Source organism: Nematolebias whitei, chromosome 11 (genome assembly GCF_014905685.2).
Source record: "Nematolebias whitei isolate Nwh7 chromosome 11, NemWhi1, whole genome shotgun sequence".
Taxonomy (NCBI): domain Eukaryota; kingdom Metazoa; phylum Chordata; class Actinopteri; order Cyprinodontiformes; family Rivulidae; genus Nematolebias; species Nematolebias whitei.
Genome location: NC_056508.1, coordinates 29,887,118 through 29,905,278, shown reverse-complemented (window position 1 = coordinate 29,905,278; position 18,161 = coordinate 29,887,118). Strand labels below are relative to the sequence as shown.

General features: G+C 38.9%; 1 protein-coding gene across 1 annotated transcript in view; it reads right to left on the bottom strand.

Moving 5' to 3' along the window:
- Positions 1-18,161, bottom strand: part of LOC119416943 (chemokine-like protein TAFA-2) — a 60,155-nt gene that overhangs the window by 9,458 nt on the left and 32,536 nt on the right. The window contains exon 2 of the mRNA XM_037684142.1: positions 585-734. Within this exon, the coding sequence (XP_037540070.1) occupies positions 585-734 (150 nt within the window). The remainder of the gene's footprint in view (positions 1-584; positions 735-18,161) is intronic.

The following is an 18,161-nucleotide window of genomic DNA, read 5'->3' as shown; positions in this document are numbered from 1 at the left end:
ATATATATATATATATATATATATATATATATATATATATGCCTAAACTCTTATTACGATAAGCTTGTGAAGCTCAAAATTTCTTTGCTCAGATCAGTTTAAAATTCTGTTTCTTGTGCCTTGTAAATTTTAACTGGTATGCATTTGAAGCTTCTGTAACCTCTGAAATGTTTACAATATTTACACCAAAATATGATAGATAATGTGTTTTAAATTAAATTTGTCTGGTGAGAAGAAAACCCAACATTGGACTATAAAGCAGCAACGATTCCTCTCCAACATTAAAATCAACACATACAGACACAAATAGGCTGCTGCTAATGCAGAGTAAATGTCAGACTGCTCTGTGTACAGTACATTAGTTCAGTACTTCTTCCAGAGTCATAATGCAGCACAGCTTTAGCACTCTGCCTGAAATAACTGAGCCTATTATCACACACAGAGACGTCTAATGAGTGTGGAAACAGTAACAACAGAAAATAACATTTTTATATAACACTATTCAAATCAGGTGTTTGCCAGACAGACAGTGGGAATGTGCAGATGCATTCAAAACATGAAAATGGTGATGTAGTGAAACATACCATCGACGCAGGAGGGCATCGCCCGAGTGGTGCCGGCAACTTGACCCGGGAAACAAGAACATTTGACAGTCTGAGATCTCTCCTCGATCTTGTTCTTGTTGCAGCAGCGGTGGGCAGCGATGACTTCACATGTTCCTGCCTTCACGTGCACTGTGAAAGAAACAGTCTTCAGTGAGCAAAGATGTTATGTGATTGATTTATTTTACCAAAAGTTTGATTAAAAAAGGTAAATAAGTAGAAAGATGTTGCAGAAGGTTAGGGCATTGCAAATGTAACAATTAAAAATAAAATTGCCTCTAAAATGAAAGTGCATATAGTGTGGGTGCTTGTGAAGAAAAACATTCAATTCAACAATACTTTATTAATCCCAAAGGAAAATTAATTGTTGTAGTTCATCAACTTGGTTTCATTAGAGTTGTTATAGATGCTGATGGCTGTGGGCAGGAAGGATGTCTAGCAGTCCGTCCCACAGTGGATCCGAAGAAACTGGCTGCAGATGCCGATCCATCCACCCAGACCCAGCAGACCTCTTAGTCCTCTTGGGCAGCAGGACTGCCTGAATGCTGTGCAGAACTCCTCCCTGAGCGATGGCCATTTCTCCCAGCAGCCTGCCGAGCCTCTCATCGCCACAGACTTAACTGAAGGTGCCAGGGAACGATTTCGGTCCTCCCGCTGTCACGAGCCGCGTTTCCTGCTACCTCCAAGATCTCGGTGGTCAGGAACTCGAGCACCACTTCCAGGTAGATGGGAATGCATCAATGGCACTTCCTTTTCAACTCTTTTGGGATTTGGGGCTGTAGTTGAGGTATTTTTTGAGCTTTTAAGGTGTTAATCAGCAGCTCCCAGTTGTAGAAAACCACCTTGTTGTTATGGCTACGCATCATAACAAATGTCCAAAAGTAAAAAATGTTTCAGAAAAAATCCTTCCAGCGGCACAGCATCTGATACCAGAGGAAGTTACCATCGGAAAAAAGTGATTTACATCCAGAAAAAAAAAGAGAAATTAAAGTTTTCAAAAGCAAAAATTCAGAATGAATGTAAGAAAGCTACTCCAACATGCAGCCACCTTGAGCAGTGCAATTCTAGAATAGATTGACATGACAGACAAAGCATTTGCCAAATAAAATGGAATCCAAATTTCAAAGACATAGTCAGCTCTCTGCTCCACACAGAGGGCTGTGGTAGCTCGGTGATCTTTGGTTGCATCAGGAAGGACATCCAGTGTAAAAATAATTGCCAAGTCTTTGTGCGACTTAGTTCGCTGTGGCGACCCCTGAAGAACGGAGCAGCCAAAATACAGTAATTCAATTCAGTTTTCTATTCAGTTTATTCATATAGCGCCAAGTCACAACAGAAGTCATCTCAGGGCACTGAACAGAAACATTCATATAAAAAAATAAGTTAACAAAAATATTCATCTTGGCAGCACGGTGGCGCAACTGGTAGAGCTGCTGCCTCTCAGCGAACAGGTCCCTGGTTCAAACCCCGGTCCAGGGGCCTTCTGGGTGGAGTTTGCACGTTCTCTCCGTGCATGCATGGGTTTTCTCCGGGTACTCCGGTTTCCTCCCACAGACCAAAAACATGCATGTTAGGCTGATTGGTAACTAAATTGTCCCTAGGTGTGAGTGAGAGAGTAAATGGTTGTTTGTCTCGTTTGTCTCTATGTGGCCCTGTGATGGACTTGCGACCTGTCCAGGGTGTACCCCGCCCCTCGCACAGTGATTGCTGGACATGGGCACCAGCGACCCCCGTGACCCAAAAGGGAATAAACGGGTAAAGAAAATGGATGGATGGAAATATTCATCTTTAAAAATAATAATTTAACACTACCTGAAATTAGTTAAATAAAAGATGGAAAAAAGTGAATGAATAAAGCACCAAATGTGAATAAACAGAAAACAACTAGTGTATCGGTATTTAAAGGCCTTGTAGTCCTTGATGGAATGCAGCTCACCCACCTCCTTTCATGTCAGATTTAAAAACTAAATTATTCTTCTGATGAACAAGTTATAGCTGTGTTGGTCAATACTTATATGTAATGAGTGCAGAACTTTGTGCTACTGTGAGATTTTGCAAGGTGTGTTAAGACTGTATGTTGGGAATGACTACCTGACTATCACATCACTTTTAGCTCAGTATCTATTTGACTAAGTTAAAGATATTTTTGCTTTGCTTAATTTGATTAGGCTGTGACAACATTTTTTTTTTTTTTTTTTTTTTTGAGTGACTCCAAATGTTTGAGTTTTAGGTGTACACCCAGTGCTTACTTCCTGTGAGTTTCACAAAAAACCATCCAAATATTTTGCTAACAGACAAATATATTTGACAGAGAATGCCAGTGTTAAAGTTATTGTGTCATGTCTAGTGTTCAGAGTATGGCTTAAGGAGTTGAGCTGCTATCTACATCTGTAAAACTGACTGCGTTATGGCCATCTGTGTGAGTCCCAACAGTTGCTTTGGCAGCCATCTTGAATTAAATATACTTCAAAAGGTAGTCATCAAAATAAACCTAATGACTGTTTTTGAACATTCAAAATATTTCATATAAACAATAAATCCATCCAGTGGTTCATACCAGATGATCTGTGTTTTGAACCTGTATGCTCCACACTGGTTAGTCGTCATATTTATTATCTGCATCGTTTTTATGTCTATATTCTGATTTACTTCATTTTGTATGTTGCTTTGTGTGTTGCCTGTTTTTCTGTCTGTACAGCACTTTGGTTGGCCTTGTCGCTGTTTTAAGTGCTCTATAAATAAAATGGTATGGTATAAAATATTTTGCTAACAGACAAAGTTGACTAATAGGTACATGTTGAGGATCTTGGCTACAAACACTAAATTTTTGTTCAACGTCTGTAAAACTGATTGGGTGTGATTGCTTATCTGTTGCAGTCATCTTAAATCAAACTTTTATCACTTGTTGTGGTCCCTCCAACAACTAGTTTCATTCAAATCTGTTCATTAGTTTGATATATTTTGCTAACATTACAAATGCATGCACACACAGATGAGCGCAAACTTATTCGACCTTTTGCTTTTGGTGGTGGTGGTGGTGTGTGTGTGGGGGGGGGGACTGCTGGAGCATTGATTGATATACAATATATGTGATATTTGATATATTTCTCTATTATTTTTATATGTTGTGCGATTCCTTGTGCATATTCTTTTGTATTGAAACCCTGGCACAACAATTTCCTGTGGGATCAATAAAGTTCTTGCAGCTTATCTTAAAACCACATCAAGCTTCACAGTACTGACCTTTATTTGCTTTGTCAGCAATTTCTATATTTGGTGGAAGCGTGGATGGATGGATGGATGGATGGATGGATGGATGGAGTCTTGTGTTTAGCGCTTCAGTTCTTCAAATACAAACAGAGCAGATGTGAACAGCTGAGAAGACTCAGCCTCATCTGTAGCCCCCACACTTTATGTTTACGTGCGCGCACGTTTCCAACATGCAGGCACGTGGCTGTTAAAGAACAAGTCCACCCCAATCGCAAAAGACTCTCGAGCCAGCCACAAGATGGCGAACAAAGAAAACTCTCTACATTTGAAGATTTGTGATGTCAACATCTGGCCTTTTCATATAAGCCTTTCATCAAACACAAAACATGTCAAGGACAAACAGTAAGCCTCGTCAGGAGCTCCGTGTGCAAGAATTCAGTGTGTTTGTGTGTAATAGCTTGCACGGGGTACATATTACAAATGACTGTTTGGTCGTCTGTTCAGGCATGCTTTACTTTGCTCGTGTGCGTGTGTTTCATATTGTTGAGAAAACTTGAATCTACTGTGTGTTCATCTTGGCTTTTCAAGCTGCAGTTGGAAGTTACTGTTATTTCCATTACAAAGACTATGCTCACAATACAACAAAGGGCGCCCGCCGCACGACAATCAAAACTGAAGCAGCCAGCAATGACTCTGCTCTGTCTGAAACGTGTTTAAAAGAGAGGGACATCGAACTGAATGTCCCAATATGAAAGAGACTAACGAAGATTAGGAAAGTTCTTCATTTGTGCTGTTAATGAGGAAAAAGACAAAGGTGCAGCCCTGCAAAGCCCAGTCCAATTAAAGTCACAGTAGAAAGCGTGCTGTGACGTTGTTTCACCCACCGTGTGTCTGTCTCGCACTGTTCCAATTTAGCTCTTCAAGCAGAGGGGCCAAAGATTCACACCAATATTAAAGTTGTCTTTGTGGCTCTTTATCAGGCTTTGAGAAATAAAATGATCTATCATCAGCTATGGGGAGGATTTGTTTTAAATAGGGCTGCACGACATTACAAAAACGTGAGTGAGATATTCTGATGTGTGCTCAATAACCCAGGAAAAAAAAATCTAACAAAAGTATTTAAATCTAAAAGGATGGTCGAGCACAGACGAGAAACATCATCAGGCCAGGTGTCTGCAGTCTGCACTCATCTGCAGGTCAGCAGTCACTCCTTCAGGGATGAAGAGGTTCACATCCTTGATGGAGAGGAACGTTGATTTGAGAGAGGAGCGATAAAAGCCATCTTTGTGAATGGAAACAGTCCATTATTAAACAGGGGCAGAGGCCTCCGTGTTCAACTGTCCCCCTCTTACAGTGCTGTTATTGGTAGCATCATCAGCCCTCTGTGAATAGTAAGCAGCCTTAAGGGCACTAATGATCCATCGTTAGGCTGATGGTCCTCCTTCTGCATGTGAACAACTAGTTTTGGCTGTCACCATGAGGTGCTATTTATAAGACTGAGTTTGTTGCACCCTCGGACTGAAGAAGTCTTTTGGATGAAAGACGAAACCTTTCAACACAAAGAACCCGTCCAGACGACCTGACTTTACTTTTGTTAGACTGAAATATTGTTGCTTATTCCAACAACATATATTGCAATAATTTCATAATGTTTTCCTCATTCCTCTCTGGAATATTATATCTACCATATATCAAGAATGTAATATTCTTCATAGCATATTTGCCAAATTTATCAAGCAAATTTAATGTCACCAGGACACAATTTGAACATTTTGTATGTATTTGGCAAACTCAACCAAAATAAAGATACACAATACATGGAGGAGCATCTGTACTTCATGTCAGCATTCTTGCCCAGCTGTTTTAATCCTTCTCGAGCAAAATGAACAGCAGCACCAGCGGACTGTAGGCTTCATTTTTATACCATGTTCACCTCATACTTCCTTTTTTCTTATTTAAATCTTTTTGGTTTTTATTCGGTTTAACAGCATTTTTTTTTTTGGCAGAACCACAGCTAAGGAAACTCAATACACACTCATGGAAAAAGCCTTAAATGAACCTCTCATACACACACATACACACACTCCGCTTCATTTTTAGCCTCAGCACCTGCAATGGTAATTGACTGAGCATTAGTGAGAGCAGCAGCATGCTGAGCTCAGCAGGAGGAGGGCAGTAATGAGGAGGTGGGGTGAGGATTTTAATAGAGGAATGATTTGATTACGCATATTAAGGTTAATAGATGGCAGTTTTTTGTTGGTTCCCCCCCCCCCACTCTGGGCCATATGGTAAATTAACAACGAGCTAAAGTACTATGACAGAATGTGTAAGTGATTATTTTGGCACAGCATTAAACAAAGATTTTATTTCATACCAAATTAAGCACAAGCACTCACTTTTATGTTTTTCAGAAATGAGTTAGTCTTTCCAGGTGTCAGAAATTATTTGATATATCGTAACTGTGTCTTTTTATACGCATATTCTTTCCAGTTCTGCAGAAATATTCATGGCTCCCACCAAAGGTTCGTTCTGTGCCCACACTGTTCTCTATAGCAGCCTTGATACTTTGCTCTGCAGCTGCAGACTTTAGAGGTCCTGGTGTCTGCGATCATGAATTTTCAGAACAAAATAAAAATTGTATTTGAAATTCTACAGATGTGGTGAGGATCCAGTTTGAAAAAGACACTTCTCCCTCTCAAAGTCAACCTGAATCTGCCAAAAACCAAACACAGATTTTGGCCAGCAATCTGAAAATAACCGGTGAAACTAGAACTCTCCTCATATTTTATACATTGCACCTCCTTTTCATGTGTTTTCTTAACACTTTATCCATTCTTGCTCTTCTTCTTGCCTCATACTCTCTCCACCTCACCGTCCATCTTCTTTTTTACCACATCCTGCTGCCATTTCATAAATGACCCCTCTTTTTCTGCGTCTCTCTCAGCTACACCAGCGCCCCAATTTTCCCCCACACTTCTGTCTCTTTCTCTCTCTCTCTCTCTTGGCTCAGCGCAGAACATCTCAGTAGGGTAGCAAACCATTATCCTCAATCACAGCACCTAAATCAGAGATTTTTTACACTTTTTTCTAATGTGTCCTCCTTCTCTCACTCTGCTCCTTACTGTTGATGCCTCTCTGGCTCTCTTAACTCAAGCTGGTCTTTCTTCTTGGCATGAGTACTTGTTATCCCTGCTTCTCTTAACACAGCGGTGGCTGTTAACCCCATTTACTAAAGATAACATGTAACTGACAGACTAACAGATGGACAGATTGCCCTGAACTTCCAAGAGGTTTTGTGTGTGTGTGTCTGTGCATGTGTATCGTTTTGCCAATTCCCATAAAGCACTGAGATAGCTCACTTGGTGCCAGCAGAATGCTTCTTTCAAATGCCATCCCTGCCACTGGGGACCTTTCTCTCGCTTTCATATACAAATAAATTAAAATGTATGAGTGTAAATGTGGAGCACTGTGTTTATCTGGAAACTAATGCCTCCCAGTCACAAAAAATAAATAAATGAAGATGCTAAAAAGGATTTCAGTGACCACTGGAAGAAGCAAATGCTTTCAGCCTTGTTGTTTTGGTACATATCCAGTACTGAACAGCCCCAGATAGAAAACAGTAACAATATGGTGCTGGTTACAAATCTGCCTTGTTGTTCTTGTTAGCATCTCCATGCTGTGTTTGTGTACAGAAATAAACAGTGACATTCAAAGTTGTGCTATGGAATAACTGGAAAACTGTCTTTTCGTTTGTTGCCAAGGGAATGGAGAGAGCCAGGGCCCAATAAACAGAGCAGGTATATTAGTCATGCAACGCCGTCCATGTTTTTGTCACAGCATAGGTCTTTACTTTCCACAGCTGTGTAATTGGGATTCAGAGAATACTGCGAGTGCCACACTAAATAATTTACTGCCTCCCAAGCTTGATGCTGATGAGCGTCATCACAAATGACGCTCCCCTCTGCAAAAATCGGCAGTGCTTATTTCAAGTAGTCACGTCAGTGAGCGTCCAGCAGCACCTGCTTGTGAGAACACGCTTTATACATTTTGCTGTACCGTTTCCTTTAGCTCTCAGCTCTGACAGCACTTCACTTGCCTCTTTGATGTGTTTTTGAAGGATGAAATTCCAAATCAGGAATAATACAGAAATATAGCCACTGAGACTCATATGTATGCCATTGCCCCCAGCAAGAAACCTGCAACATTGTATGTGTTGACTATGGTAAAGGGAATATAAAAATTCTGATTTTGTGGAATAAGTAAAATTTTGAATTTAAAATCTGTAAACAGAGTTTTGATTGGTTTGATTTTATAGAAACATTTATATTAAAATGTTGGTTACATTCCTGAACTTGCTCTCAGAGCTCCAAATACCTTTGAAATAGATATTTAGGTGTTAAACGGTTTCAATCTGTAATTGCAATGAACCCCTCATGGAGTAATCATAACGTATTCTTGATTACAGTAGTCACACTCTTTACTTCGCGGTTCGACTTTAGCAGACTCGCTCTTTTACAAGTTTTTCATCTATTGTCAACTTTAATATTACTCATGTGACTGGGACAGTATGAGATAAAAAGTTAATAAAACTTCAGATAAGTGCCGCCATTCTGTAGTTTTCTTTCAATAAGCCTATACTGTAAAGAACTACCTCACCCAGAAGCCAACAGTGCTTCCGGCCGCTGCTTTCTGCTGAAATGGAGGGAAAGTTGTGCAACGCACAGTCAGAAGTAACAATCTATCTAATAAGCTCATAGAATTGGCAGGAAAGTTGCAAATAATCCTTAAGCTCCATTATCCACGCATGGGGTGGTGGGCTTCATCACTGCAGGTTATGTCTGTCGAACCAGAATCAAGCTGGACCAGAACCAAGCTGCTGTTCTGCAGAGCTGGTGAGTAAAATGTTTCAGTACTGTCCAGTACATGTACATATGTTATTAAAGAGCTGTTATTCAGCATATTGTTTTTGTACTGTTAGTGTTTAGTGTATTCTTAGTTTAGCATATTTCTCTGTTCATACCTCAGATCTTATTACTGTTTTTCTTTTACAGTTTATACTTTTGTTGGATGTAACTGGGACCCTGTGTACACCGTTTAGTTCCACCACATGTACCACATATGATGCGAATGACAATAAAGAACCTTGACCTTGAACCTTAAGTTTAGAACATTGCAAGAGTGTGGGAAGGGTTTGTAAAGCTTTGAAAAAAATATAAATACTTAAATAAATATAGCGTTCCTACTTCGTGGTTTTTCACTTATCATCGGGGTTGGAAAGTAACCCCTGCGATAATCGAGGGACTACTGTAATATAATTTAATTATTATGTTATGCTTGTTCCTTCAACCACTATGATGGGACCACATTTTATTAAGAGCGTTATCATTTCATCTCAAATGCCTACACAAACCCTACACCTCAAGTGTCAAAAAAAGTTTAAAGATTACACAACATCTATGTCACGGGTTAATTTAATGTTTTCAAAGGGCATGTGATTTTCCACAAGTGAAGTTTGTGCGGTTTTCCTTTAAGCAAGATTAAAGCTGAATTTAAATGTTTTATGCAGCACTGTACATGTTGCACCACCGTATAAGTTGCATCAGTTCAAATATTGTATGTCTTATGGAGTGGGAAAAAAAACATAAATATGTCACTTCGCCTTATAAGTCACATCTATTATGCATCACCGCTGATGCGTCGCGTTTGTTATGTGTCACCACTGACCACCTGGAAACATGGGCCGGTGTTGTGCCCCACCAAAAAATATCAATTGGCTGCCAAATGGTGGCCACAGGAGCTTGCACGGGAAGACTTGAAAAATAATTTAACAATATTAACGCTTAAAACAATTATTTGTTTGCTCGAAATTATAGCAAAGTTGTGTCTCAGTTTAACGTCTCCTTAATAAATGCACTTTGACGGTCAAATCAGCTGCATTTCAAAAGCTGATTTGTGGCTGCACGGGAGCGCGCAGAAGGAGGACTTGATGTGCATTTCATCAAAATTCAACTAGATTAACACCTAAAAACAATTAATTGTTTGCTCGACATTACAGTAAAGGTGTGTCTCAGTTGAACTTTTTCTTAACAAATGCACTTTAATGGTCAAATCAGATGCATTTTGCCTGAGCTGCGTGGCAAATGCAGCCGATTTTACGTTTGCTCCAGGTGTTCCGGAGCGAGACAAAGGTGTTTGTATGGCAAGCCAAATGTTTCATTAATAGCCACTTTTACCTATTAGTGAGACAAGTGGCTTTCCACATTGGTAGAGGGCCCTCTAGAGGCTAAAAATGGTATTGTTCAATATTCTCCATGTCAAAATTAATGAAATCGTCAGATCGCAGCCAAAAATGGGGTTATAAATATGGGGAAAAGACACATAATTCGCATCACTGTATAAGTCATGAAAAGGGCATGCTAATTTATGCAAATAGGTGCGACTTATACAGCGAAAAGTACGGTACAAGTAAAAAAGTTGGGCAATATTTATTACATAAATTTGTTTAGGTCATTTATTTTTATAAAAGAAACAAATTGTAAATGTTCTCCAATGTTATGATAAACTAGTCAGAAACGTTTTTTTTCCCCAGTGTGATGGTTTCAGACATAAAATTAAAAAATCTTTCCATCATACTATGAATTCAGTTTCTCTCCCAATTTTCCTTCATTTGTAGTCACAAGTATTATCTTTAACTTTTGTTATTTGACTGTCATTTTTTAACCCAATGGTGTTTTTTTTTTAAAACTGCATGGCTTTTAAATGCCCTTGTAAAGTATTATTAAAAGGTGTCCACATTAATTACACACAGAAAACATTTACTTATCGTCATTATTGATACATATCTGTGTATCTATTGGTTGTGTCATTAAGGCAGTTTAGTCATGTGTTTGCTTGTTCATCTATGTTATCTGTTTGAAGTGTAGTTATAGATTACTTGGCATTTTATTAGGATTTTAAACTAAATCTATCCCCGTCAAAAACATTCAGTAAATTTTATGCTGCTTTTTCCCTCACACCTTGTTTTAGTAAAGACAAACATGTGACTGAATTAAGTCTCTGTGTCTGATTTTTAAATTGCATGCCAGTATGATTGCAGCAAATCACATTAGGTGATTAAATCACACCATATTTAGGATATTTTGTCAACTTCACAACACGCTTCCCTAAGCAATCAAACACGTCAGTCAAATTTTCTCCTTGTCTTTTGGGTTTTAGTCCTTGAATACACATGTTAAACTGCATACAGATTTGCTGGAAAAGAAAAAAATCAATAAAAAGTTGTCAACCCTTTAGATTTGCATTTGGGCCTAAAAAAATCTGACCCAACCCGAGCCCATAGCCATTTATTCTGAACCCGACCCGACAATTAACTGTAATTACAGGCCCAAATCCCCCCCCCCTCCCCCCAAAACAACTTTTTAAAAATTTTTGATTTTACTACTTTTGTAAGCAAATCAGTTTTACATAGTTTTAAAAACATATTTCAAATAAAGGAAGATATAAGATTTCTTGTTTATTAACAAGTCATCAAATGGATATTAACAAAATGAATAGCCTTAACAATCAACTGTAAAGATAGGCCATCATACAGATGAACAAAAATATTTTTAGAGCAAAATTATTTGGAAAAACATAGAACAAGGCTATTTCAAATGAACATGCTGTTCGCTTCAACTTTTCTTCAGACGCTGCAACTTCCTTCACTGCAGATGACAGTAGGGTGCGGAGAAGCGCGCGGCCGGTGATCAGGTGATCCATCTGAAGCTTAACAGGACTTTTTTTTACCTCTTTCAACTGTCCAGTCGGACCTGCCTCGATCTCAACAAGTAGATTAATACAATTTTATATTGTGTTTTATTATTTAGTTTTCTTTGTGTTGTATGATTGGTAAAGCCTTATCAAAAGCCCGGCTCGGCCCAGCCCGCCCATGAAGCACATTATTTTGGCCCAACCTGGCCCGAATTACGGGTCGGGTCGGGCCCGTGACTCGGGTTAGAAATGGCAGCTCTACAATCCTTCATTGGTTCAGTTAACACAGTGGCATGATGAATGAACATACCAGAAAAAGCCCCTCTGGTTGTGCATGTATCCAAGGGCTGATTAAACAAAAGTCAGATTATGATAAAGGACTCTTTAACACTTTTGAAGCTAACAAATATATATTTTTTTACTACTCTGAAAAACATTTTAGTAAAGCAGATGTCTTTTCCTTCATGTCTTTGAGTTCTGCCTGTAACTTGACACTGTGACACATCTTCAGTGCAGCCTTAATGAATTGAAAGCATAATTATTGCACTTGGGATTATTGCAAGGATCCACAGTGCTTATAGATGTGCTACATATGCACAACATATTTACCGTGTATAAATATTTAAGTGTTTCCTTAAGGCACACAGTGTTCTATTCATAAAAAGCATATTAATTCATTCAGAATGTGTGCCAAGTTATTTAAATTACAATGTACATTTTGTAGTGCATGCATGTGCGCCCATCATGAAGTGCATTTGTGCTAATTAGATTTCATTGGCCTGTGAGATGGCACCATTTGTTCTGAATCATAAACAGAGAAAATTAAAATTCTGTTTAAGAATCTGCCAAGAAAACTAACGTGGAGAGATTGGAGGGAAGCACACTCGTCCACTACTGTGGTTTCCCCCTCCCCCTCTGTGCTGTTTTTATTTTGTATTTTTTTAGCTATTACACTGTATGAATGCTTGCTGTGGGTGCTTACTCTAGCCCACATCTCTCATCTACTGCCAGAGCCTTTCAGTGCAGTGGTCAATGCAAGAAGGTTAGAACTGGTCCATAATTCTTCAAGAGAATGAGGTAAAGGCACAGAAGCTAAAGAGATTTACTTGTTTCCCTGCACATGCATGGTCTTTACCTAAATATCTTAAAAGACATGTACAGCTTTCATTGACATACTTTTAACTAATTTAATTTTGTAGATTAACCTCATTAAGTTCTGCTGTTGCAATCAACATGGAGCAGACTTGAAAAACTTTATGAATATTGTAATGAGGAAATTAAGGCTATTAGGAAATGTATTTAAAAAAAACCAGGCAACAACTTGTAACAAGAAAGCCTAGGGAGCACATGAGTAACAGGGGGTCACAACAGAAACTACTAGAAAAGACAGAGCTGGAAAATCAGTGAACAAACTGAATGACCTAATATAGAACCAGGATGTAGGTATAAATACAGTATGATGGGTGGAGTGATTACTGAGTGACTGCAGCTGGACTGATTAGCAGAAGCAACACAGGTGAGTAATGAGAAGAGGCCAGGGATAACTGCAAGCCTTGCTGCCCTTCCATTTGGTCTCTTGGAGACATAAAACATCTACCTTCCTTCTCTGCATCATGTCAATCTACCTTTGCCCATCATTGTCCCCACATTTAAACACTAATCAGTGTCAGGAACCTGAAATTAAAAGTGAACCACTCAGAACTAGAAAATTTATGACTAATACTACACAAAAACTCAAAACACAAACATCAGAAACTCCATGATCATGACACAGAGCAGGGTACGTGCACATTTCTCATTTCAAAGGACCAATAATTGACAAGATGCATGTGCAGACATGTGAGATCTTCATTTGCTGCTGATTTGTATTTACTGATGGAAACAAATGAGGGTGAATATAAAGTTTAATGGAGAATACTTTCAAACGGTCCCTGTGCACTTAGTTAAAAATGGTCGTCTCTGCAAAGACTTGCACAATGGGACTAAATGGACCAGAGCCCTGATAAAGTTTAAAACAATGTGGAACTAGTAAGATTTATGTGACTTCAACAGGTGTATCAGAATGTTTTTGGGTCCAGCTATAATTGAGCAGCTGAGCATCTGTGTCTGTATGAACATGTGCCACAACTCCACAAGACAGATATGTCACTTCTAGTATCATTTTTAGGGTAATATTGTCTTATAAGGTTCTAAAATTAAGCACTAAATATTTCTTTGACAAATCGATGAGAATTATTGACATCAGCAAAGGTAAAAATGAGATGAGCAAAAGAAACACAAAGACCACACATGATGAGTCTTGACACAAAGCTCAATAATTAATAAAAAAACATTTTTCTTAACTTGCCACACCTCTTATTTTTTGTTTATCGAGGGGCTTAACCAAATGTTAATTGTTTAGAAATAACTGGAACAGCAGTCATCTTATCTTCTGCCTTTCTGTGAAGGACTTACAGTAAAAAAAACAATCTTGCAGAACACAGTTGTGCTTTTAGAAGAATCCATGACTTACAAACGGGAGCTTATCAGCAGATTCAAATCACATCAAAATGAAATGCATTAGGGTCTAACTTTGAGAGATATACGTATAATTATTAACATCACTTGGTTTTACAGCACACGCATCTAAGTGAAATAAAATATAAAGAGATTAAAAAGTTTTTTAGTTAAAAAAATCAGAATAGGAAAAAACTGTATAATCAGAGAAATTATATACTTTAATGAAGGAGCCTTAAAGAACGCACATTTTGCATTACTTATATGAAGCGCTTAAAGATATTAAACCATTTACCTAATAAAATGTAGTTAATTTTTCTCAGTCCCTTAAATTCTTATTTGTTTCTATTCCCAAACCACAATAAAACACAAGACATTAATTACCAAACATCCATCTATTACTCCAAGACAAGAGACACTGCAGTTGTTCAGGGAATTCGTCTTATAAACTCATGATTGGTCATGTGTTGTAACAACATTGTTCTCTTTGGGAGAACTGAGGATTGTGAAGTTGGTCTTTATAATAGTTTATAAAAAAATAAAAAAAACGTACATCTGCTCAGAAATGATGATGAGTCCAACAATGATGAGTCCAGCTACAGGCAAGAGGTGGAACACCTGGAGAGCTGGTGCAAAGAGAATAACCTTCACATCAATGTGAAGAAGACAAAGGAGATGATTGTGAACTTCAGAAGGAACAAAAACATCTACACTCCCCTGAACATAAGAGGATCTGCGGTGGAAGTGGTCTCCAGCTACAAGTACTTGGGTGTACACATGAATGACAACCTCAGCTGGAGCAACAACACCACCAGCCTGATCAAGAAAGCTCATCAGAGACTCTACTTCCTCAGACGGCTGAGGCAAGCTGGTCTGGGAAGCTCAGTCCTCACCTCCTTCTACAGGTGTGCAGTGGAGAGCATCCTGTGCTCCAACATTAACGTGTGGCATGGAGGCTGCACAGCTGCAGAAAGAAAAGCTTTGCAGAGAGTGGCGAAGGCTGCACAGAAGTCTGTCGGAATCAGCCTCCCCACCATCACAGACATCTACACCTCCAGATGCAGGAAGAGGACCACCTGCATCATTAAGGACCCCACTCACCCAGCACACACACTTTTTGCCCCACTCCCCTCAGGAAGGAGGTTAAGGAGCATTAAGTGTAGAACCACTAGACTGAGGAACAGCTTCTACCCTGAGGCTGTTAGACTCATGAATCTCTAACTAGAATAATCACTGTGAAAAACCACATCATGTTGCTGCTGATCTGTTTCAATGTTGATGTGTTCATGCGTGCACATCTGCTCACAGACTCATGTTCATGTTTGTGCTGATGTTCAATGTTTTATGTTATGAGTGCTTAGTGTATATTTAGTTGATGCTTTTCTTAGTTCATATCTTAGATGTTGTTACTGTTTTCCTTATACATTTTATTGTTGGATGTAACTGGGACCCTGTGTACATAATTTCGCTCCACCACATGTACCACATGAGGTGCGAATGACAATAAAGAAACTCTGACTCTGACTCTGACTCTGAAATGCAGCAGGTTTAAAGACAAACTGCAGCCTTTAGAGGTTTTTGGATTCATCTCTGTCCCAAGACACAGCAGCGTCCCTCAGCTCATTATCAGTGAATGAGAAGAGCAGTGGTGGGATGTAAGAAAGTACAAGTACTTTGTTACTGTACTTAAATACATTTTTTATGTATCTGTACTTTACTTAAGTAGAATTAAACATGAGTACTTCAACTTTAACTCCACTACATTTTACATTAAGTATCTGTACGTTCTACTAGACTACATTTCTATAATGCGTATAATTGTGTTACAAGTTATATTCACGTTGTGTTTATTTGATTTGTTCGTTAGTTTGAAATTAACCAGTGGTGAGAGGGGAGTTGGTCCATTGAATCACTGCAAAGTGGGCAGGTAACATTAGACCCGCCTTCAAGAAGAGCTGGGCCAAAGACGTATATTCTAGTATATACGTCAATGAACTGGGTGCACCTGCAGCACCACTAACTGACTATTCAGTAGAGCAGGACAGATTATCTCTCCAAAAAGAGCCAGACTGGTCTCAAAAAAACTTTGAAAACCAACTTCTTCTGAACTTGAACAAGAAATTCTTGCTGCAACATTAAAATGTGTCAGTTCATTGTATGTTAGAACAGGAGACAAGAGATGTCTCCAAATGGCTCGACACTTGAGTCCAAGTTTTGAAAATGGTGTCAGGAAGTTAAAATATTGTTCACTGCTGACCCATTACAAGGTCGACTAGACAGTATTTTAACTAGAGTTGATGACAAACTGGAGTTGAAATGATCAGAGCCTGTTCCTTTATTAGCTAATGCTCCTTTTTTCAGGCTGACAACTTTTACTTAAATGTGTTTACTGCAGTTAAAATGACACATTGGTTTTGCTTTGTGTTAAATAAAAACTTTCAAAGGTATAATCGTTCCTCTTTCTTATTTTGCTTAATGGCGTTTACTCTGCATGTCATCCCTGAAATTCTGACTCACAGAATCACAAGTCCAAGTGTGAACTGTGTCACAGAGTAAACACAATAAAAAAAATGTATTATCTGCAGCAAATGACACAACACTATTAATGTATTACAGAAAATATACATACGGTATGCACACTTAATGATATTGTAGACCATTGCATGACATAATACATTCAGCAAGTACTTTTACTTTGAATACCTTAAGTATTTTTCAAAGCAAGTACTTACTAATTTTTACTTAAGTAAAAATGTTAATGTGGTACTTCTACTTTTACTAGAGTATATTTTTGTCTGTCTATTTTTACTGTTACTTAAGTACAGTGTTTGAGTACTTTCTCCACCACTGGAGAAGAGTAGCAACTGTTGTGCTGTCGTTAAGCAGCAGCTTCACCTTCCAATGTGAGAAGGAAAGGAGTTTATTTGCATTTAGATGTAAAAAGGAAAGCAAAATAATGTGGGTGTCATTCAAACGATACTTTTCACAAAAAGAAAAAGACAACAAGAATGCAAGTCAACTTGCATTGAAATCAACTACAAAAATTAATTCCACCCTTAAAAACAGCCTTATGTTATCTTTTTTACTGTATTTATTCCAACTTCAAACTCACCCTTACACCTTTTTTCCACCTTAACAAAGTAAATAACTTTGTAAGGTCTTCATTGACCACTTCCAAACACATGTGGAAATAACTCCATGTGAGACCATCTTGTGTCAGATTGTCTCCCCAGTCCCCCAGACTTTGCTCCTGGTTCTTCCACGCCACGTTTCCATGCAGTTTTAATGCAGCTCAGACAAGAGAATTATCTTTCCACACCACCAGCGCCACCGATGTCCTGCTAAATCATACACGATATTAGTTCACGCGACTGGGCAAGGCTGGTGACACATGGCGTGTCCTGACTTGTTAGCAAGGCCATCAGCATCACTGCTGCCATCCCACAGCAGACGATTTGTACTCATTTGTGCTGCGAGCAAGATATTAGGGCGGTGAATTGGATATAAATTGTTAATATGTTCAGATGAATTAACACAGCATTACCAGTCAACCATTAACCTGGGGCAGCTGTATGTGTGTGTGTGTGTCCTTCATGTTATAAACTAAGCGTTAATTTTCCCCTGCTGACTAATGGTGCCTTTACAGGAGCCCCTAGGTTTCCACACTCATCTGTATTTCTGTCTTCCCTTTTCAGTCTCTCCTCTCCCTCCCACTCCGTCTCGCTGGTTGGAAATGTACACAGTGCACGGGAGTATTAGCATCCTTTATTCCCTCTCCTGCAGCACTTTCAAGTTTACATTATTGTGTGGGAGCTCAGAGCAACAAGCCTTTCTTTCTATTTCCTGCTGAAGCCGGTGTTTCTTTTTATCCCATCTCTGCCTCCTTCAGTTTCTCTGTCTCCTTTTGTGTCATCTTAGCAGATCAGTTCAGAGAAACACAATGATTGTGTTGAGCCCAAACACCCCCTTTCTCGGATTTCTCTTTGTCAGCAAGCTGAGATAGATCTATAGCACTGCAGCTACATTAATGAGAATTTCATTTCGTCTGAATTCTGTCCCCCTCAAAAGGAATAAAGATGGACCCTCGTAAACGTCAAAGCCTCA